Consider the following 22,728-nt stretch of genomic DNA (forward strand, 5'->3'; position numbering starts at 1 on the left):
GGGGGCATATAAGGTTTTATAGAAAGCTTTGTTATAGAAACTTCAAAAAAAGCTCATTTGATTGGAAATTCAAAGGGTTTGTGCACTTTTTAATAGCCAAAAGTGATTGGGAGGCAACTAACACCCCTTCCATGCCCACCATTTCCCCATACTCATCCAATCAAAATTTTGAGATAGCCATTTTGTTCACGCAGTTTAAAGTTCAGGAAAAGATACCTTAAAGCAGGACACTCCCCCCACAATCTTCAGGGCAAGGGTTATAAGTTATCCCCAGGGGGTATATAAGGTTTTTATTGAAACATATATTATATAGGGAAGGTTTATAAAATATATTATATAGGGAAGATGCTTAAGAAACTAGTCAAATGGGTTTCTTTCATTAGACAATTGTATTGTAAACCATGGTTTGTCATTGCATGTACAATATTTGAACTATTGTTTTTTGGGGTTTAGGGGGAAAAAGGTACCTAGGTTGGGTAAGGTTAGGTTACATATTTAATATATTCTATGCTTTTATGCTTTATTCAACGTAGTTCTAAGTTCTGGAAATTAGATATTTGAGGATGACAACCCCCCCCCCCCACACACACACAGCCTTCAGGGCAACGGTTGTAAGTTATGCCCTTGGGGTATATAAGGTTTTATAGAATGCGTTGTTGTATAAACTTCAAAAAGGGCTCATTCGATTGGAAATTGAAATGGCTAGTGCCCTTTTTAATAGTCGAAAGTGAGTGGAAAGCAACTAATACCCCTTCCACGCCCACCATTTCCTCAAAAACATCCAATAAAAATTTGAGATAGCCATTTTGTTCCACGCAGTTTAAAGTTCAGGAAAAGATACCTTAAAGCAGGACACTCTACCCACAGTCTTCAGGGCAAGGGTTATAAGTTATGCCCTGGGGGCATATAAGGTTTGTATTGAAAGCTTTGTCGTAGAAACTTGAAAAAGGGCTCATTTGATTGGAAATTAAAAGGGCTAGTGCCCTTTTTAATAGTCAAAAGTGATTTGAGGGCAACTAACCTCCCTCTCACGCCCACCTTTTCCCCTAAACACACCCATCCAAATTTTTAGATAGCCATTTTATTCAACATAGTTGAAAGGTTTGAAACTAGGTCTTTAAGGATGACACCCCCCCCCACAGCCATTAGGGCAAGGGTTGTAAGTTATGCCCTAGGGGCATATAAGGTTTTTATAGAAAGCGTTGTCATAGAAACTTCAAAAGGGCTCATTCAATTGAAATTGAAAGGGCTAGTGCTTTTTTTATAGGCAAAAGTGATTGAAGGGCAACTAACCCCCCTCTCACGCCCACCATTTTCCCAAACACATTCAATCAAAATTTTGAGATATCAATTTTGTTCAACGTAGTTGAAAGTTCTGGAAATTATGTCTTTGAGGATGGTAACCCCCCACACAGCCGTCAGTGCAAGGGTTGTAAGTTATGCCCTGGGGGCATATAAGGTTTATATAGAAAATTGTTGTAAAGTAATTTCAATGGAATTAAGGATAAAAGTATTATTTAAAAATGACTCTAAATGTGAATAACAATAGAATAAAATAAGGTAATCTGTTTAATAGAAACATGCTGCACATTATAAAGTAAGAATTTCATTGTTTTAGTTTCTTCTTTTGGCTTTTTAGGTACTTGTCATTTATATAAAACACACTCAAGAAGACACTTCTTGAGTGTGTTTTATATAATAGACAAGTACTGTTTTTTATATACTAGGGCTATAACCTATCTAGGACCACAAAGGGAGAAGGGTGGGGATAGAGTACAATGTATAAAAACTACCATGGTATTTGGAAAGAACACAAAGTAAGGGATCTAACAGTCCTACTTTTGTTTATTGAAAATGTTCTTGTTAGAAGGGGTCAACCATTTAGAAAGCACCCAATAGTTTGCCTAGCCTGTGAGCTTCTGAGAATACCCACCTGTTTTGTTTAGTCTAGTAGCCTAGCCAAGGCTACTAGAATTTAAGGTAAAACTAAAGTTTCATGATTTTTTGTTCTTAAGATTACTTATTGGCCAGAAATAAGATAAAAAGAAATATAGACATACTGTTTGATTCCAAACTCAATGCTCTCTCTAAATGTTATAATCACTGCTGTTGTTGCAATTGCGTCCCAGTCCCTTCCCCCTGACGAAGCCAGACAGAGCCATAGGCATTACACAAGGACTTAGTGATCTGGTTGGTTTACTTTTCAAATTGGCTAAATTATACATTATGAACCAATTGTTGTTACAAAGTAAGCACACAAAATAATGGTAAACCAAGCAAATATTGGCTTTTATAAATAACCTAGGGCTGTATCTAAACCCAATAGTTAGGATATAATTGTAACAGGGGTAATTGTTGTATTTAGAGGCTACATACATTAAATGATATGTTTCTTTTTTTTTATATCATTTCCATCCTAGGCTTATAAGTAGTCTTAACTCATTTTACTGTCTTGGAAAGTTAGGTTAATAAAACTCGCAGGAATAGATGTACAGCTTAAATGTAGGTTGAGAATTAAGGCTCTATAGTATAGGAAAATGAGCTCCAAAAAGAGGTCGACCCGAAACAAATTGCAACAGAAATGGTTTTTACACCATGTTGTAGAGAAAAAAAAACTGAACAACATATCCATTTTCGCATATTCTGAGTCGAAGCAAAATAACCGTTTTTTGGCTTTTAATGCTATTTTTTCCCGTTATTCGAATAAAAATCGCAATTTTCGTGGACATCGGTTTTTCTTGAACTGAAGTATGATTCTAACCCAAAATAACATGGCGAGACCGAAAACGAAGTCGGATTTAGCGTAAGAAGCACCATACAAAAAGTAACTGTATTTTTCAACTTTTTTCGCCTAAAAAATGCAATTTTCGTTGTAGCCCGATTTTCTTGAATAAAAGTGTAGTTCTGACGTAGAATCACGACCTGAGACCGAAAATAGAATCAAATAGGTTGTTCACTGAACCAGAAAAAAAAAATCGAAACTTGCGAAGGCTATGGCCTTCGCAAGTTCTGGTTTGTTCGCAGTTTGGAGGATGCAGGAGCTGTCAAAAAGTGACGCTGGGTAGGAACACAGTTCGTGTTGAAAGTACTCAGTTTCCGTAAGATTGATCCTTTTCGCGATCATGATAAACCCCTGAAAAAAAAAGAGTCGGGTCTAGTCGTTTGCAGTCTCCGCGTGGACTTTGCTTGGTGGTTATCTAGATTGCCTGTTGTTTTCGTCGAAACACAAAGTCAGAGACCAGCTGTCCAGACATGGTGTCAATGATTTTTAGGCCAACATCTTTGGCAGAATCAACGTTGGCAGACGGATAGGCAGTTAGACCATTTGCTATGCTTCTTAACTGAACATCTCCCTCAGATGGTGAACCCCTTTCCAGAAAGTCGATAATCGTCTGCGTATCTTTGCAGTCTCTCAGTTGCATCGGCTCTGACATCTCCTTGTGCTGATCGCTTGTAATGTACAGAATTTGTGAGATACGTTCCATCAGAAGGTTTACTGTAGAGCAGACTGGTCTCGACAAAACCCATAAGGACCTCTGAGCCTCTGTCATGCCGCTGCCGTTGATAAGTTCACCAGAGGTTTTAAGAGAGCGCATAAGCTCCTGTTCAATGACAAGATTTGTGGAGAGTCCAGCCCAGAATCTATCAGAACGTCTTTCTACATGCATGCCACTCTGGAAAGCCTGGTAGACCGTAGGATGGGTATCTTGGAGCTTGTCCATTCGCTGGAGGTAAAGATGGCATGATTTCGTATAGTGGTCGTGTCCTGCAGCCGCCAGGTAAGGTAACATGTCTGAGGTAGACTTCAAATGGAGCTCCCATGACCCAATTCGTTCTCCTTTTACAAAGTTTCGTAGAATCGCAACCATGTCCAAATACTGGAACCAAAGCTTTGATTTTCGACACTGGAGCAGTTCTTTTCTCTTGCTGCTGATGAATTCCTGTATTTTTTATAAGGAAGGATTGCCTTCTGAAACCTCAGCAACTACTTCATTATTCATCAGTTTCTCGTATAGGTTTCTGAGTTCCACAATTTCTTCGGATTGTAGTCTTGGCTCATCAACACTAGCTTGGTTGTTGGCAAAAAACTCAGAAAGCAGAATGGTGTGTAGCGCAGCGTCAATAAGTAAATGTCCACGTACTGCTCTAGCGATCGCTTTTCCGCTGAGAAGGTGGGGAAATGGATCCCAAAACTCAGTTTTCAGAAAGCCTTCGAAAGAAAAAGCAGTGAGACAACGGCAAATGACACTTGACAAAGGAAAAAAATGTAAATGATCATTTGCAGACATCTCTCCACCATGAGACGCCAAGTGATATTTAAGAAACAGGCCACTTGAGAATCATCATGTCATGGGAGGAGTTTTTATCTTTTTTTTTCTGAACGCTTTACTTTCGAATACAAAAAATTCAGATACAAAAATTTGATGAAAGAGATAAGGGTACGATAACTAGAACACACAACCTATTTGTTTCCATTTTTTCGCACTACCTTCTGCTGGAACAGAGATGCAGCAGTTTTTAGATGTCTTTCTACCACTTGTTTCATCTTTTCAGACCAGAATCGGATCCTCATTTGAAGCTTTTTTCTTACTTTCTGACTTTGTGGTTTTGTCAAACTCGACAATATAATAAATGTTGCTGACTTCATCAGGAGTCATCTTCCTGAAATGGGGTCCAAGAGCTTCGGTTAAAAAATTAGCGAACATAGTTCGCCCGAAGGAGAAGCTTTTGACCACTGTATTTGTGAACATTTCTCCTAATACATATGCTATTCCGTCTGCGGATTTCCCAGAATAGTCAGACTCGATCAAATTGTATTTTGCTCAATCAATAATTATTGAGCCGAGGAGTGAGAGAAAAAAGAAAAATATAGGGAAGGGGGAAGAGGTTCCCAACAGGAAGGATACGGAGCTTTAAACCAAAGCCAGAAAAGGGACTTTAGGGACCTTTATCAATTTAAGGGACCAATAGGGACCTTCACTTGATTTTAGGGACTTTTAGGGACTTTAGGAACTTTGTGGTAGCCGTGTGTACCTAATCCGTCAATTGTTTGGTCCCTCACAGCTCTGAAGAATACCACAGGCTCATAATAAAAGTTAACCTGTCGTGATGATGAGGTCACCTGTTGGTACAAGGTGTATTTCAGGGGACGATTGTCTTCTCAATAGATGTCGCTGTAATAAAAAAAAAAAAAAAAAAAAAAAAAAAAAAAAAAAAACAAGCTTAAACTGACATGAAATATCGAAGAACTCGAAGCAAAGCAATAAAGTAAAATAATTTATCCTTTAAAGTTTTAAAGTGTTCAGTTCCGAACCACCATTATAAAAACAGACTTCTTACCTGCGCTAATTATTCATCAGAACAATAGCAGATTCACCAGAATAAGTTTTTTAAAGAAAAGTAAAGAGCCTCATTAGACCAAAAATGAGCAGAAATAAAGTCAAATAATCTTCAAAGTAAAATCTATGGAGTATAATAGAAAAAAAAATTAAAAAGATATAAAATATTTTTTATATGAAAAAGACAATGTCAGTAAAAAACGAAGAGAATTTAAAATAAAAAACTTTTTCCACCAAACAAGTTTGTCAAAGAATCGTAAACAGCCTCTTTAAGCCAAAAATGAGTAGAAATAAATTGAAATAATTTCCCAAGCGTAAAACTACCACAAATCACCATAAATAAATGAATTGAACCCAAAAACGAACAGATATTTCAATAAATGATTCATTCAAACTAAAAATAGCAACAATTAGCATGTATAGGGCTGACAACCCCACACCTCCTCAAGACCAAAACATAATTTGCACTCTACTGAAAAGAAAATACATTTAAATGTTTTCACTTTAACAAATAAAGAAGTATTAAGACTATAAGGAATAGATATTAGAATATGTATATCAAACTGACAATACACAGTTATTTTTTAGTAAAGTGCAAATTATATTCTGTTCTGAAGAAGACATTGGGTGTTGTCAGCCATACTCCTTTTACTTTTTGCTCGTTTTGAGTTTGACTAGGCTATCTATTGTAATTTCTCTTAGTTTTGGGTTTCATTTATTTGTTAATGGTGATTTGTGGTAGTTTTACACTTGGAAGATAAGAAAAACAAACTCGCTAGAATTTGACAATGGTCTCGTCCGTAAAAACTTTTTAGAATTTGTTATATTGTTTTGTGAGAATTGTTCTGTGAAAAACAATTTAGAATGTGTTGGTTCCCAAAGCAAACTCTCCTTTCAAAGGATAGCCAAACCTTCTTGAACTTTTAGCTGTCATATATTTTAGCTTAGTTTTGATGATTATTTACCTATATTTTTTTCTTCTTCAATTTGTTTTTTTTTTAGCTTGGCATCCGCTACTGCCAAAAGTTGCAAAAGTTAATATGGAAGTCTTTTCAACACAAAAGGATTTGTGTTTTTTTTTCTGTGTTTTTAAGATATTTCTGGTGTGTAAATTTTTCTTTTTTCCCATTCCTTAGCACTTTTCAATGAAACTAAAAAAAGACTCAAATAAAAGTTTAAAATTTAGAAACCTTATTTTCCACAGGGGGGGGGGGAGGGTATGTTCCGCGAGGGTATTTCCCGCGGGGGTTTCTTTTCGGGGAGGGGGGGTATTTTTCGTTGGGGACATTTTCTGGGGGGATTTTCCGAGGGGTTAACACCCCCCCCCATTCACTATAGTGATTTGTTATTTCTACTGTGTTCATGGCCGTATATTTGGCTTTAAGATACACTTATTTATCTATATATCTAATATGCAGAATAATTGTACCAAACACATTTTGCATGCAGACCCGCTATACTTTACCCCCCCCCCCCCTAATGTGTAAATATATAGTCCAAATTTATTTCTAAAGTAACGAAGAAACATACGAAAAAAACAGTGTGTTCTTGAATTTTATACAGCGCAAACTTGAGTGAGTGGCGCATAATACACAAGTACCAAAATTCCTTCCCCCTACAGAAATTAAAAAAATAAAATTCTCAAATTTGGAAAGCCTTATTTTCCACGGATGGGGGATATTTTCTGGGGGGGGGGGGTAAACGCCACCCACCCACATAGGCCTAGAGAAAAAGTGTATACAATTCAACAGCCATAATGGCTTTAGATATAGCCCTAGGCTATTTAAAAAATTTACTTATTTTGCATTGTTTTGTGTGCTTATTTCTCATCAACATTTGCTTCACAAGGCTCAGTAAAGCCAATTCAAAAAATAAATAACAACTTCAACAAAGTTTTGTACATAGCCTAGGGCATGCCCCATTAGGACGGGAGAGGCTGGGATATGGTTGCAACCAGTTCTTTTACTCTCAATTTTCAAAATTCAGGAACATGAATAAAAAATTTACAGAAACAAGCTCTCTAGGGAAATTTTTACATAAAGGAGCATCAACATCGTTTTGCTCTGAAACAGGGGGGGGGGGGCTTGGTAACCTCTGTGAGTTCTGTAAGGTGATGGCCTGACAGAGCTGTTTAAGAACACTATTTCTTTACAGTGGTTAGCTCAGGCATCTCCCAAAATCAAGTAATAAAAGTAAGAAACAATGTAAAGTAATTCACAGGTACTTTTAGAACTGGTGTTGGGAAGTAACTTTGAGTTTTATTCCAGCACTGGGAATCAGTAAGGTTTTATTTTTATAAAAGTATCAACTATAGGATCTAGTTTCCACAATTTCACAAGAGCTTTTTCAATAAATGTCAATAACAAATCACTGAGTCTTATATTGTGCATTGTTGATCTAATACAGGTTTTAATCCAGCTTAGTGTAGAAAAGAAATGCTCATTATTAGCAGATATGATTGTCAGAACAGCAATGATTTTTATAAGTTTCATGACTTCAGAATATGCTATTGACATTCCTTTCAGTGAATCAGGAGGTTCAAAAACATCACTTGACTTATTGGCTGAAGAGTCAATGACTCTTCTCACAAGATTCACGTTGAGTCTAACGGGATTATGGCAATGTAAATTTCTTTATAATGTCCTGCAACACTGTCTAATCAGCTATTATGAAAGAATGCGAGAAACCTATATTTAGTGCAGGGATTGACTACCCCCCCCAAAAAAAAACTATTAAAGGCCTAGATATTATTTGCATTTTACTCACCATAAAATACATTCAGAATAGTTTCTCTTTTATAATCATGACATAGAAAAATCAGAATTTACTGGGACTTTCAAAAATTAACGCCGCTATATTTTATGTAATCAAAGCAGTCAATGCACTTTTACGTGTGCTTTCTGGCCATCTTGATTATTTGCATTGTTTTGTCATTGATCTTGACCAATGAACACCAAGCTGTTCAAAATTCACATAATTTTCAGCAAAACACAGGTGATACTCAAGTCACTTGCAAGGGTTTGAGGAGATAGCTTCATTTGTATTTTTGGTTAGTCTTATTTGTAAACCTTGATAAGCAATGTGCAGTGATTTGAGTAAAGGAAAATCTTTATTATTCTAATTAGAATGATCAGACCCTTTTTAGAAAAAAAAATTGATTGCCTAAACTTACTCCACTTTCAACTCACACTAGAACAGTTGTCTAGAAGCAACCAAGACGTATATGTACTTGTACAACTGCTGGAGTCAATAAGCTATTGTCTAGTTTTGCTTTCACTCCAACATTTTCACAAAGAACAGAAAACCTGTAACAACACGGCTTTAAACTAGGTGGTGTCAATTGAAAACAGAAGGTTGAAAAGGGTTATATAGATCTTTAAACCCTTTAGTAATAGTAACCAGAGCAAGCTCAAGCTGGGAACCAGAGTTAGGGAAGCAAGCAGTAGGAGGTGACAAATAGCCTTACAGACGTCCCTTTTCACATAGAAAAAGTCATATTCCCAAGTTCATTGTTGTATCCTTCTGCTCATTCTGGTAAACATCGAAAATCCTATAGGCTGAGACACAAATTTATAGACAGAAAATCCATTTTGTGTCTTTCCAAATGGAAAGTTTGGGATGGGAGGGGGGTAGTTTACTGCACCCCTGCTGCTACCAGTTGTCAGTCTTTCTCCCCTCTTTCTATGAGATTTGTATTTATATATTTATTCTTAGCTACCATCATAATCAATAGATCTGGCTATCCAAAAAACACGAGTTTTCATCAAATTCCTTAATCTACAAAGTAGATGGCATTGGTTCTTTATTTGTCAGTGCTCTGTATTGAAGTGCTGTCTAGTTGTGTCTATTTTGAAATAATCCATATATGTAGAGCTTCCCATTATTCATTCCTTTCAATCGTTCTTTTTTTTGCCTGTTTTGTTCAGTTAATTGTTTTATGTGATTCAGCCGTTTATTTCAGATATTCTAATTTTTATGAACATCATACATGGACTTTTTTGGTGGCTAATTGGATGCATTTCTTTCCTGATACTAACTCAACTGAATAATCATTATGGTTCAGATTTTGGACTCGTAGATCAACTTAGTTGTTTAATCTCTGGACGTAATAGATACTTTAGTGTATGTTCTGAAAGATCATCAAGACACCCTCAGCATAATGAATTGAGTACCGTTCCTGAAGGCCTTTATCAGTTTGAAAATGATGCCAATGATGTTACCTTGTACTTCAGCCCTTTCAAGATCTTTCCAGAATTCAAAGAAGATCAGATTGAAAATAAAGGTAGACAACAAATGATTTTTTAGTTATTCTAGTGTATTTTGTGCTTTAGTATTGATGTCAGACTCAAAGCTGCACATCCTAACATTTCTTTTTCTGTTACTTAATGAGAGGCAATTTTCCAGCATTGCCTATAGTAAAGAGCCATAAGACTTTATTTTATTGTTTATTTATTCATTTTTTCCCAGAGCCATTCAGTATTCAAAGGTTGGTTGTAGAAATCTCAGAGGGGATTCATTCGATTTGACATTGAAAGTCTTATTGCCCTTTTTAAGAATCAAAAATGATTGGTGGGCAACCAGCCCCCCTTACACTCTCTATTGACCTACCTTCCCCCCAAAGATATCTGGTCAGTACTTTGAAATACTCGTTATGTTAAAAATAATCTAAAGGTCAAATAACTATGCCTCCAGGGATGGCATAACCCCCCACACCATTTATCACCATTTATCATTGGGATAAGGTATGTGATAACAAACCTTTATGGTTTGTTATCACATTGAGAAAAGGGGGCATGTTTGATCCTGGTTTTCTAAAAAGGCTTAGGATATTAAAGTGAAACTTTTAGAAAATGTTGAGGGGATGTTTAAAAAAAAATCAAAACACTATGCACATGCTGGTTGTCAAAAGGGCTCATAAGCAATAATTAAGAAATGGCTGGAGGTAGGCCTATTAAGTTTAAACTTTCAGGAAATATTTAGGGGGACGTTGAAGAGTGACCAAAGGGCAACCAATTCAGTCCCCTTGCCCTTTATAGATTTCCCTTTCAACAGTGGCTGAAACTAATAATTCTGTGATGCCCCCCACAACCCCCAGGACAAGGTTTTTAAATTTTGTAATTTGCCTATTGTTTAAATGCAGGATTTGTCATTGGGATAAGGTAGAATGTTTGAACCTGGGTGTGTTGGAAAAAGCTAAGTGTATTAAGTTGAAATTTTGGGTATTGTTGAGCTAAATTAAAAGACACTATGCGCATTCAGGTTATCAAAGAGGCATATATGCAATATGTTAGGAACAGCCAAGAGTAGTACCTTGAAACTTTCAGGGCCATTACTACTGGTACTGTGACTGCACCTGTGGCAGCGCCTACTTGTGACTGTTAATGCTTGTGGCTGTGACTAAGCCTACTCGTGACGTCGACTACTTGCAGGTTTGACTTCTTGTGACTTCGACTACAACTACTTTGCGACTGTGACTGCGAATACTCTGGCCGTGGCTGACAATACTAGTAACGGCAACAACTTTCAGGAAATATTGAGGGGATATTGAACAAAATTGAAACACACTATGTGTAGGCGGATGCTGGTGGTGAAAAGGGTCTATCTGAAGCATTTCGGGGACGATTGAGGGCATTAAGGTGAAACTTCAGGGAATGTTGAAGTAAATCAAAAGACGCTATGTGTATCCAAGCGATCAAAAGGGTGTATCTCGAATGTTTTAGGAAGCTTGGGGTATTAACTTGAAACTTTCAGGGTAGCTTCTAATGCAGCTACAACTGTGACTAGTAGTGACGTCAACTGTTATTAGTTGCAACTGCTACTGCTTACAACTGCGACTACTTTCAGGAAATGTTAAGGGGATGTTGAACGAAGTACAAACAAAGTATGTCCATGCTGGTTGCAAAAAGGGGGCAGTAATATTGAAGAAACGGCTGAGGGTATTAAGTTGAAACCTTAGGGCATATTAAGGGGGATGTTAAAGAGTAATGATTGGGCAACCAGCCTTCCCTGCCTTTTTAGATACCCACTCCCCCCTCAATACTGATCGACATTTTAAAATACCTGTATGTTCAAAATAGTCAAGGTCTAATAAATCTGTCTCTGGGGGTGCCATGCCTCCCACAGCCCAAGTGCAAGGATTGTAAATTATGCAATTAATCCATCGTATACATACATAATTTATTATTGAGAAAGGTGACATGTCTCATCTATGGTCTGTTTAAAAAGGCTAAGGATATTAAGATGAAATTTTGGAAATGTTTAAGGCCATTTTAAACTACCTCAAGATTGAAGGCCTCAAGAGACACAATGTGCATCCTGGTTATCAAAAAGATGTATCTTAGGGACGACTAAGGGTGTTAACTTGTAACTTTCAGGGCCATTACTACTGCTACTGCTAGTGAGACTGCAACTGTGACTACTTACGACTAAGACTACTTGTGACTGCAAATAAGAGTACTTGTGTTTGTTAATACTTGTAATTGTGGCTACTTATGACTTCAACTACAACGACTTGCGACTGTGACTACTCGTGACTATAGCTACTTGCGATAGCGACTACTTCTAATTGCAACCAATTTCAGGAAATGTTGAGGGGAATATTGAACAAAGTCAAAACACACTATGTGTCTGCAGGCAGTCAAAATGTCATATCATCAATATCGCGGGGACAACTGAGGGTATTGAGTTGCAACTTTCTGGCCTTGTTGAGAAAAATGTTTGAAAGTGATCGGAGGGCAACAAGCCACCCTTCCCTTTTTATGTCCCCACTCACCAACACTGATACAAATTTTGAAAAAAAAATATTTGTTCAAAATAGTCAAATATCTTTTAACTAATCCTCTGGGGTTGTCTTGTCCCCCACAGTATTGTAAATCATGCAATAGCCCATTGTTTACATGCAAGATTTGTCATTGGGAAAGGGGGAATGTTTGATCCTGGGTGTGTCCGAAAAGGGGAAAGTGAAACTTCAGGGAATGGTGAGTGGTGGTGCTGAACTAAATCAAAAGTTCAAAATTTTGTTCAAAATAGTCAATAACTCCCTGTGGGAAGGCCACGCCCCCCAGAGCTTCTGGGACAAAGGCTATGAATTACGTATTTTGTCCATTGCTTACACACAAGATTTATCATCAGGGATGGGGTGAATGTTTAATTCTGAATGTGCCTGAAGAGGCTAGGGATATTAAGATGAAACTGTATGTAATGTTTAGGGGAATCTTGAAATTAATGGAAAGACACTAGGCCTGTATACATCCAGGTTATCAAAGGGACATATCTGCAATGTTTCAGGAACGGTTGCGGGGATTAACTTAAAACTTTCTAGGCCACTACTAATATTGCTGCTGCAACTGTGACTGCGGCTACGACTACTTGTGTCTGCGACTAATTGCAAATTTGACCTCTTGTGACTTTGCTTCAAAACATTCAAGTTTATAATGATCGGAGAGCAACCATCCCCCGTGACACCCGATTCTTAGCTGCCTAACACTGTCCACATTCATGTTCTCAAACCTGACACTACCACCGTGGCTGCAATTTCAAGTACTTTTGACTGCGACTACTTGCAACAGTGATTACTTGAAACCCACTCAAAACACTGGAGTAAAAAATAAGGGAAGGGCAACCAAACTTCCTCCCACACCCTTTTCAGATGCCTTCCCCCAAAGACATCCTATCAAAATTTTGAGATAGTCATTTTGTTGGAAAAAGTTTTATGGCCAAATAATGATCCCCTAAAGCCCCTGGGACAAGGATTGTAAGTTAGGGAAGTTTCCCATTGTTTACATATGGGGTTTGTTATTTGGAAATGGGTTGTCAAAATGTTATGTCCAACATCTCAGAAGCGGCAAAGGTTTTAAGTTAAAACCGAGGGAATGTGGAGTGGAATATTAAAATAATTCAAAAGACACGATCTGTATCCAGGTTGTCAAAAGGGCATATACGAATTATTTCAAGAGCAGTTTGGGCATTAAGTTTGAACTTTCACGGAAATTTGAGAGAGATATTGAACTCCAACGAAAGACGTTAGGTGCATCAAGGTTGTCAGAATGACAGCTTTTCCACATCATACTTAGTAAAAGCTCATGTTAAAGTGACAAATAAAAGAATTTAAAGAGTCAGAAATAATGGGAGCTTAGTGATTCCTCTGTTATATATTTATTCTCTTATTTCATTTTCGCTCATTTGTAATCTTTTGAATACTCTCCTAGGATGGTTCTTTTGATTATATTGCCCATAAATTTATGTTGAATAAAAATCTTAGTTCGAAAATCATTCAAAATTTTGGTTTCAGATAGAACCAAATGTTCGCAGTAATTAAATTAAATACAATCAGATGTAAAGTTCTGATCAGCTTATGCAATTTTAGAATTTATATTAGAATCTAAAATTTTGGTTCTTAATTTAAAACATGAAAAGTAAAAGTTAAAAGTAAAACCTAAAATAAAACTTTGGCAATCAAAAGTGGACAGAAATTAAATTTTAAAAACTTCCCGGAAAATAAAAATTAAATCCTAAAACGATTAAAAACTAAAATAAACACTCTATTCAACCTTAAAACGAATAGCAATTATTACAAACAGAAGTTTGGTTACTGCCCTCTCCTAACTGTAAACCTCCATAAGTCTATTGTGTCATTTGCGCTTCACTGAAAACAAGATATATTTTAAAACTTATATAACTAAAACACAGAACGTGAAAAAATGTTGTTAAATAACATTTTGAATTGCTAAGGTTTCCAGCAATCATATAATTATATATTGAAGATTTAGATCATATAATTATATATTGACGATCGTTTTAATTAATCATCTGGATTATTGTAATGTTTTTTTTTGTCGATGTGTTGAAAATTAAAGCACACATAAGAATACATATAGTTTTCAATAAAAAAAATAATACAATAGACTTCAGAGAGCTTACGGTTAGGGGGGGCGGGGGTGACTGAACTCTGTAGTAATTTCTATTCGCTTCGAGTTTGACTTGAGAATTTATTTTAATTTCTATTCGTTTCAAAATTTAATTCTTATTTTATTAGTACCTGTCGTCCTTATGTTTGATTAATTAAAAAAAACTTTTTCCACAAAATAAGTTTTTCAAAGAAAAGTAAAGAACTCCATTTAACCAAAAATGAGCAAAAATCGAACAAAGTAATCTAACGATCAAGAAACTACTATAAATCAGCATAGATAAAATAATGAAACGCAAAATGGAAAGATAATACAATAAATAACCCAGTCAAACTCAAAACGAGCAGAAATTTACATGAGTAGAGTTCAAAACCCCTTTGCCTTCCCAAGGCCCAAACATAATTTGCACTTTACTGAAAAAATATAAATGTTTTTCCTTTTATAACTTTAATCAATCAAATAATATTAACATTTTGATTACTAAATATCAGTATATGTATATTAAACTGACAATGCACATTCACTTGTATTTTTTTCAGTTAAGTGCTAATTATGTTCTGGCCTTGGAAAGGCATAGGGAATATATGCAACAGGGCATGTGTTTGGGGAAATGGCGTGAGAGGGGGGTTACTTGCCATTCAATCCCTTTCGACTATTAAAAAGGGCACTAGCCGTGTCAACTTCCAATCGAAATATTTCTGTTTCAATTTTCTACGACAACATTTTCTATAAAAAAAAACTTATTTGCCCCCCACGGTATAGCATATACCCCTTGCCCTGAGGGCTGTGAGGGGGTTGTCGGCCTCAAAGACATAATTTCCGGACCTTTCAACTAAGTTGAACAAATGGTTATCTCAAAATTTTGATTGGATGTGTTTGGGGACATGGTGGGTTTGAGAGGGGGGTTAATTGTCCTCCAATTACTTTCGGCTATTAAAAAGGGCACTAGCCGTTAATGATGGCCTTTTTGAATTTTCTACGACAACGCTTTCTATAAAAAAAAAAACCTTATACGCCCCCAGGGCTTACTTACAACCCTTGCTCTGAGGGCTGTGGAGGGAGTTTCATCCTCTAAAATATAATTTCCAGACTTTTTAACTACGTAGAACAAAATGGCTATCTCAAAATTTTGATTGTGCGTGTTTGAGGAAATGGTGGGTGGGAGAGGGGTGTTAGTTATCCTTCAATCACTTTCGACTATTAAAATAGGACAAGCCCTTCTAATTTCTAATCGAATGAGCCCTTTTTGAAGTTTCTACAACATCACAATCTATAAAAACCTTATATGTCCCCAGGGCTTAATTTACACCCGTTGCCCCGAGAGCTCTGAGGGGGTTATCAACCTCAAAGACCTAATTTCTAAAACTTTTAACGACGTTGAACAAAATGGCTATCTAAAAATTTTGATTGGATGAGTTTGGGAATGGTGGGCGTGAGAGGGGAGTTTGTTGCCCTCAAATCACTTTTGACTATTAAAAAGGGCATTGACCCTTTGAATTTCCAATCGAATCAGCCCTTTTTCAAGTTTCTACGACAAAGCTTTCAATAAAAACCTTAAATGTCCCCAGGGCAGAACTTACAACCCTTACCCTGAGGGCTGTGGGCGGAGTGTCATCCTCAAAGATATAATTTCCGGATCTTTCAACTACTTTTAACAAAATCACTATCTCAAAATTTTGACTGGATGTGTTTGGACAAATGGTGGGCGTGGAAGGGGTGTTAGTTGCCTGCCAATCACTTTCGACTATTAAAAAGGGCACTAGACATTTTAATTTCCAATCAAATGAGCTCTTTTTGAAGTTTCTACGACAACGCTTTCTATAAAAACCTTATGTGTCCCCAGGGCATAACTTACAACTTTTGCCCTGAGGGCTGTGGGGGGGGGGGTCATCCTCAAAGACCTAATTTCCAAAACTTTCAACTACGTTGAGCAAAATGGCTATCTCAAAATTTTGATTGGATGTGTTTGGGGAATAGGTGGGCGAGAGATGGGGGTTTGTTGCCCGCTAATCACTTTCGACTATAAAAAAGGGTACTAGCCCTTCGAATTTCCAATCAAATGGGTCTTTTTTGAAGTTTCTACGACAACGATTTCTATAAAAACCTTATATGTCCCCAGAGCATAACTTACAACCTTTGCCCTGAGGGCTGAGGGGGAGTGTTCTCCTCAAAACATAATTTCTACCTGGAAATCAACTACGCTGAACAAAATGGCTATCTCAAAATTTTGATTGGATGTGTTAATGGTGGGTGTGGAAGGGGTGTTAGTTGCCTTCCAATCACTTTCGACTATTCAAAAGGGCACAAGTCACTCCAATTTACAATCGAAGGATCTCTTTTCGAAATTTCTATAACAACTCCTTCGATACGAAGTGCCCCGGTCTAAAAAAAAAAAAAAATAATACGTTGTGCCAACATCGTTCTTTACTTAGGCAGCGCGATCGCGCTGCCTATGATATGATTATTTATTTTAATTTCTGTTCGTTTGAGGTTTTAATTATTATTTGACAGTAATTTTGGGTCATTTTAAGTTTTACTTGTTATAAGACTTCATTTCTGCTTGTAGAAGTTTTAATATGGCTCTACTTTTCTTTGGAAAGTTTTTTTTTTTAATTAGAAAGCTTACGGTTTTGCTAAATTTTGCTAAATGGTCTAATGTTATTGACAAGTACAGCTTATATTCCTGCCGATGCAACAAAAGAAATAAGCCATAAGCCAATTTTGCAAAGAATAAACAAATGCGAATTACATCTGCAAAGAATAAGCCGATTTAATATGAAATATGTGTGGGACACTACATAAATTTCAGGTATAAAAGGCTTCCTTATCAGATCATCTATATGTTTGTTTTTCCTCCGAGTCATTGTCTTTATTTTTAGGATGAACTTTAAAAACTTTCTCCACAAAAGAAAGACAGTGAGAAATACAGTGAGATCAGCTCGTATGTTTTGTCACATAAGTTTAATCCTCTGGAATAACCTCCCGGACAGCATTATGGGCTTTGTATCAGTTTCTTCATTTAAATCACAAGTCAATAAGTTCCCACTTTGTCGAGATGCGGGGTGAGAGCAGGTCCCTTGTGAGGATTTAGTCTTTTTTTCTTGTTCTCTCTTCTTCTTATTATTTTTCTTCTATTATTTTTTTTATTTTTTTTCTTCTATTGCTGTTTTTTGAATTGATCAATAAAGGAACCCCAATCTCTCAAAAAAGAAGTTTTTCAAAGAAAATGAAGAGCTACACTAAACCAAAGATAAGCAGAAATAAAGCAAAATGATTTTCAAAGCGTAAAACTACCATAAATCACCATCAATAAAGAAATGAAACCCAAAATGAAGCTGATGTGCCTTTTTGACAGTCTGTATGCACATAGTGTGTTTTGGTTTAGTCTAATTTTCCCTTCAACATTTCCTTATATTTTTACCTCAATATCCTCAGCCTTAGTAGTCGTCGCTACAAAAGCACTAGTGTAGCACGTCGCTACAAAAGTACTAAATGTAGGAGTAGTAGTAGTAGCGTACAAATATTGCCTTTTTTGTCAATTAATTATTCCCTGAAAGCTGCAACTTAATACCCTTTGTCATTCCTGTTACACTTTTTTGACCATCTGTATGTACATAACATGTGTTGATTTAGTTCAACATTCCCCTCAACATTCCCTGAAAGTTTCACCTGAATGCCCTTTTTTCCCACAAAAGGTCAAACACGCCCCCCTTCCAAATAACAAATGCTGCATTTAAACAGTGGGCGAATTGCATAACTCACAGCCTTTACTCCGAGGGCTGTAGGTGGTTGATATCCCCAGAGACATAGTTTTTGGACCATTCAACTATGCTGAACAAGGCTATCTCAAAATTTTGATTGGATGTGAATTTGGGTAATGAATAGTTGTAGTAAGAGGGCTGGTTACCCTCTAATCACTTTTAACTCTTAAAAAGGACGCTATAACTTTCAATTTTCAATCGAATGAGCTACTTTCGAAGTTTCTACGACAACTCCTTCTATACGAAGTGCCTTGGTAAAAAAAAAAAAAAATATAATACATTGTTTCTACCTCGCTCTTTGTTTAGGCTACGCTGTTTCGCTGTCTATGATTGAAATTCAGTTGAATAGAGATTCGAAATTGAGTGGCATCTCAGAGAAATTTGAAGGTTACTGGTCCCTCAAGAAAAGGAAATAGTAATCTCATGGAACTGAAACTTTATTGACAACTTACATTATTTGAAATGAAGCTAGGAATAGGAATTTCAGCTTGATTGGCGCAAAGCTTTTGGTGGTTAAAGCTTCTGAAAAAGGAATGAGAGATAAACCTATACAAATTTCTTAGTCAAGGTTTACCCCACAGAGTCCATCCCTTCCTGTCGCCCTGCAACAGTTAGAAACCAGAAATTGTTCCAGATTGATGCTTTTTGCTCATTGTAGAAGGAGTAAAAGAATATCTCCTTGGTACCTCCTTTCCTTATTTTTCCGTAAGGATATAAATTGCATATTTTTCAAACTTCTGGACAAACACGGACAAGATCAGGTGTGCTAAAACATGATCAAAGGAAAACTGGTTTAAAATTTTGCTTTTCCATGAAATACTGAATTGTAGTACGCTTAAGGAAAGAGATCAATTCAGTTCCGATTGTTGTTATTTGTTATTAACTTGCTATACCACAGTGAATCTTAAATTTATAAGGCTTTACTAAGTTGCTCTTCACATGCCAAGTGAGTGAAGAGTAATGCTATTTAAGCACAAAAAAATCTTTGCCATTTTATATGTTTGAAATAGGAGAATTAACAATTCTTGGTATTGTCAGTGAGTGCTGACGCTTAATACTGTAAGCGCAGTAGAGCAGTGTTTCCACCTTGTGTTCCAGAAAACAGCAACTGGCCCTTAGGACATTGATCAGTAACCCATAATCAAAACCAATAAATATTTGTCAATAAATGTTTTAACAGCAACTAAGGTGCCAACGTTTTTCTTAAAATGCAGGGACTGCTTCATATCAGGCACATATACTTTAGGAAAGAGGGAGGTTTCCAAGCCCAAAACATGCTAAAAGTCGTGATCTTGACCATTTTACCATATTTGCCTTCTTTACTTTTTTCTACTTTTCACGTTATTTGTCTAGAAATTGCCATGTTCTCAGTTCTTATCTTATTTATTTTTGGGATTAAAAAATGTTTAATAACCACACTGGAAAAAAAGGTGATGACCGGGTTATTTTTTTTATGTGGGATAGGTAATATAGCTGTTTTTTTAGAATGGAAGGAACTGCTATTATAAAAAAAAAAAAAAAGCTTAGTTTCGAATGAAATTTACGCCTCAACAGCAAGAGCATAAAAAATTACCGGTAATCATCGTTCATCAGTTTCATGTTTAATTTTAGGAAGGATGGTGGCATTGTGTGTGTCCGGTTTTTGTAAATGCATACGATTATTAAATTTATTTGGACCCTTTTATTGCTAATAGGAAAATATCCAGAATCTGACGAATTGTAAGTTTTTGAATCTTGGAAGAAAGCGTTCCAAAAGTTGGCAAGATAAAAATAAAAGAATCTTGACCTGTTCGTTTCTGCAAGGATGTTCAAAGACCTTATTTTTAATTTCCTATAAAGTGGTGAATGATTGAGTACGCTCTTCGGTCTTTGGTGTGAGAAATACAAATTGGCTTGTTGATTCCTTTGCTCCAGTGTTTAATCCTAAGTAGCTTTCTCTCTTGCAGCTGATTCTGTTGAGGCCTTAATGGCGCTACATGGTGCACTTGAAATGAAGCATTCTGGAAAATATGAAAAAGCCATGAGGTTGTTAAAACATGCATTAGCACTATCGCCTAGCCATCCTGATATTTTAACTTTTTATGGGGAAATACTGGAAGAAGCGAAAAACAATTATGTTGAAGCAGACTTCCATTATAAAAGGGCATTGAGCTTTTCCCCTGATCACACGCGAGCTTTGGAAAATAGGAAAAGAACCTTACCTTTAGTGGAAGAACTCGACGAAAGATTGTTATATCGGATTGAAACGAAAAGGGATGAAATTTTAAAAGCTTCAGGTAATAGGGCTTCCTTGAATAGAATAAAAAAAGAAGTTTACTTCCAGCATATTTATCACACTGTGGGTATTGAAGGCAATACAATGACCTTAGCACAGACACGTATGATAATTGAAACTCGAATGGCTGTTGGTGGTAAGAGTCTAATGGAACACAACGAAATTCTTGGCATGGACGAAGCGTTAAGGTATATCAACAGCACTCTACTTCACAAGGTAGGAGATATATCTGAGAATGATATATTACAGCTACACAATCGCGTGCTGGGGTTTGTAGATCCTACTGAAGGTGGAACTTATCGCCATACTCAGGTCTTTGTTGGTGATCATGTACCACCGCCTCCTAATGAAATAAAGTATCTCATGTCTGAGTTTATCAGTTGGCTGAATTCGGTTGATACAGTAGACCTGCATCCTGTAAAATATGCAGCGCTAGCGCACTATAAGCTAGTCTTTATCCACCCTTTTACGGATGGGAACGGAAGGACATCTAGACTTATAATGAATTTGATTTTAATGCGAGCTGGATATCCCCCAGTAATTATAAAGAAAGAGGACAGATTAAAATATTATGAAACCCTAAAAGCTGCTAATGAGGGTGATGTACGACCTTTTATTAGATTTATTGCCCGCTCAGCGGAGAAAACCCTTGATATTTATTTATGGGCGATTGGAAATAAGTCTGTTCCAGTCCCTGAACTTGGGTCAGACACTACTCTTAGGGACAGTATTATACTTATGCAAGGAGAAAGGATGCCAACTTGTGTGACGCCGTCGTGTGAGCATAATTGATTTTTTGTTGAGTTGCTATCATTAATTTAACCGTTAAGTTTTATTTAATTTTTTATGTTTAAGACGAGCTGAACTTTATGTTGCGAATTTGAAAAATGTTCTATTCGGTCTGTCTTCGAACAACTTTTGGAGTTGGAGTATCTAGGTTGACATCTGTCCCACTATGTCTCTCTTCTGTCTTTCCTCTCAATCCCATTCTCTATATCTGTTTCCCTCTCCTTTGATATGAATTCATCTTAGTTCAAGAGCATAATTAACTTTAGCAAATCTAGTTTATTTATATCTTCATGAATCGTGCGCTTTCAACTGGTACTACCAAGATATGGAGGATTAAGTATTCAAATTTATGTGCTTTGGCCTGTGTATCCTTTTTTTATTAGCAAGTTTGAGAAACAATTGATCATATTTATGATTGGAAATTTAGCAGACTGATTACATCCCTGAAACCATGTGCCTCGTTTTGTTTATTGTAGTTCAATGATTTACTCTTAGGATAGTATTTGCTTCAGTAAGGAAGCGATAGTTCTTAATTCCTTTTCTTGAGCTTATCCGGATATGCAAACAATTTGAATGCTACATAACTTCTCTTCATCAAAGTATGCTCCATTTACAAAATTCATTCTTGTAGAGCCTTGAATATAGCCTGCGAGGTGTGAAGTCTCATAAAGCATACATATAGGAACTATCCAGAGGGATACCAATCCAAGCAATCCCACCGTCGGAATACTATAATCCTTGCGCTTGTTTTGTTTAAAGAAGTTAATGAAAAACATTGACACGGTCAAGATTGATTTTTGGGCCAAAAATACTCCTTTCTGCAATTTAGGACCCCCTTCACTCTCTAATCTACCATCAAACAAAATCTCCTTATCCCCCAACAATTTTGTTTGTGTGTATATAGGTTTTTCCTAACATTTTTGGAGTTTTTTAATAAATCTATTTTTAAGGTAAATGTATTTGCCCATAAACGATTTAAAAAATAATTTATTGGACAAGTGGATCAAGTTGAGGGTTCTATCTGAAGACTGCCACTGCGATAACTATAGACTGTGACTGCGACTACTTGCGACTTCGGCTAATTCTAATTTCAACCACTTCCAGGAAATGTTTATTCTTTTGATTCATATATTGTTATCCAAACTTCTATTTTTAGATTGCGGTTAGCACGAGTCGCTTCATCGTTACAACAAACTGTTTACCTTTGTTGTTGATTGGTTTGTGTTTCGATGTCACTAATTACTTATTTTGATTTTTTTTTCTTTCGGAAAATGGAATTTACTTAATTTCTATCAACTTCTTTTTTCAGTAGACACGATTTTATCGTACTTCAATTGTAGAAACATCTATAAAGTCTTCTATTAAACTTTTCTGCTTAAGAACTAAAATATTGGATTGTATTTTAAGCTTTATGAATTTGAATGTTAATTTGAAGTTTTTGATCATCTATAACTTGTGTAATAGTTTTCAATCATATTTTTAATTAACATTTTCGGGAGAGGACAAGCAGGGGATTTTAAATAATACGGATTGAAAATCGTTTCTTAATTTTTGCTCTTCAATGGGGTTAAAGCCATCCTGTCTCCATCCCGTAGGTATTTTCGAATATAACCGTCTCCTGTTCTCTCTTTTAATTGAAATAAGGTTTTCATGTTCTG

General features: G+C 36.4%; 1 protein-coding gene across 2 annotated transcripts in view; it reads left to right on the forward strand.

Moving 5' to 3' along the window:
* The window catches only part of LOC148951156 (protein adenylyltransferase Fic-like), a 464,238-nt gene extending 442,714 nt beyond the window's left edge, over positions 1–21,524 (forward strand). For both annotated transcript variants that reach the window (XM_089090688.1, XM_089090687.1), the window contains exons 2-3: positions 9,301–9,621; positions 19,953–21,524. In XM_089090688.1, the coding sequence (XP_088946814.1) occupies positions 9,315–9,621; positions 19,953–21,073 (1,428 nt within the window). In that variant the 5' untranslated portion in view covers positions 9,301–9,314 and the 3' untranslated portion in view covers positions 21,074–21,524. The remainder of the gene's footprint in view (positions 1–9,300; positions 9,622–19,952) is intronic.
* The last annotated feature ends 1,204 nt before the right edge of the window (positions 21,525–22,728 follow it).

This window comes from Artemia sp. Qi Xiang Cuo, chromosome 6 (assembly GCF_049724085.1).
Source record: "Artemia sp. Qi Xiang Cuo chromosome 6, ASM4972408v1, whole genome shotgun sequence".
Lineage (NCBI taxonomy): Eukaryota > Metazoa > Arthropoda > Branchiopoda > Anostraca > Artemiidae > Artemia > Artemia sp. Qi Xiang Cuo.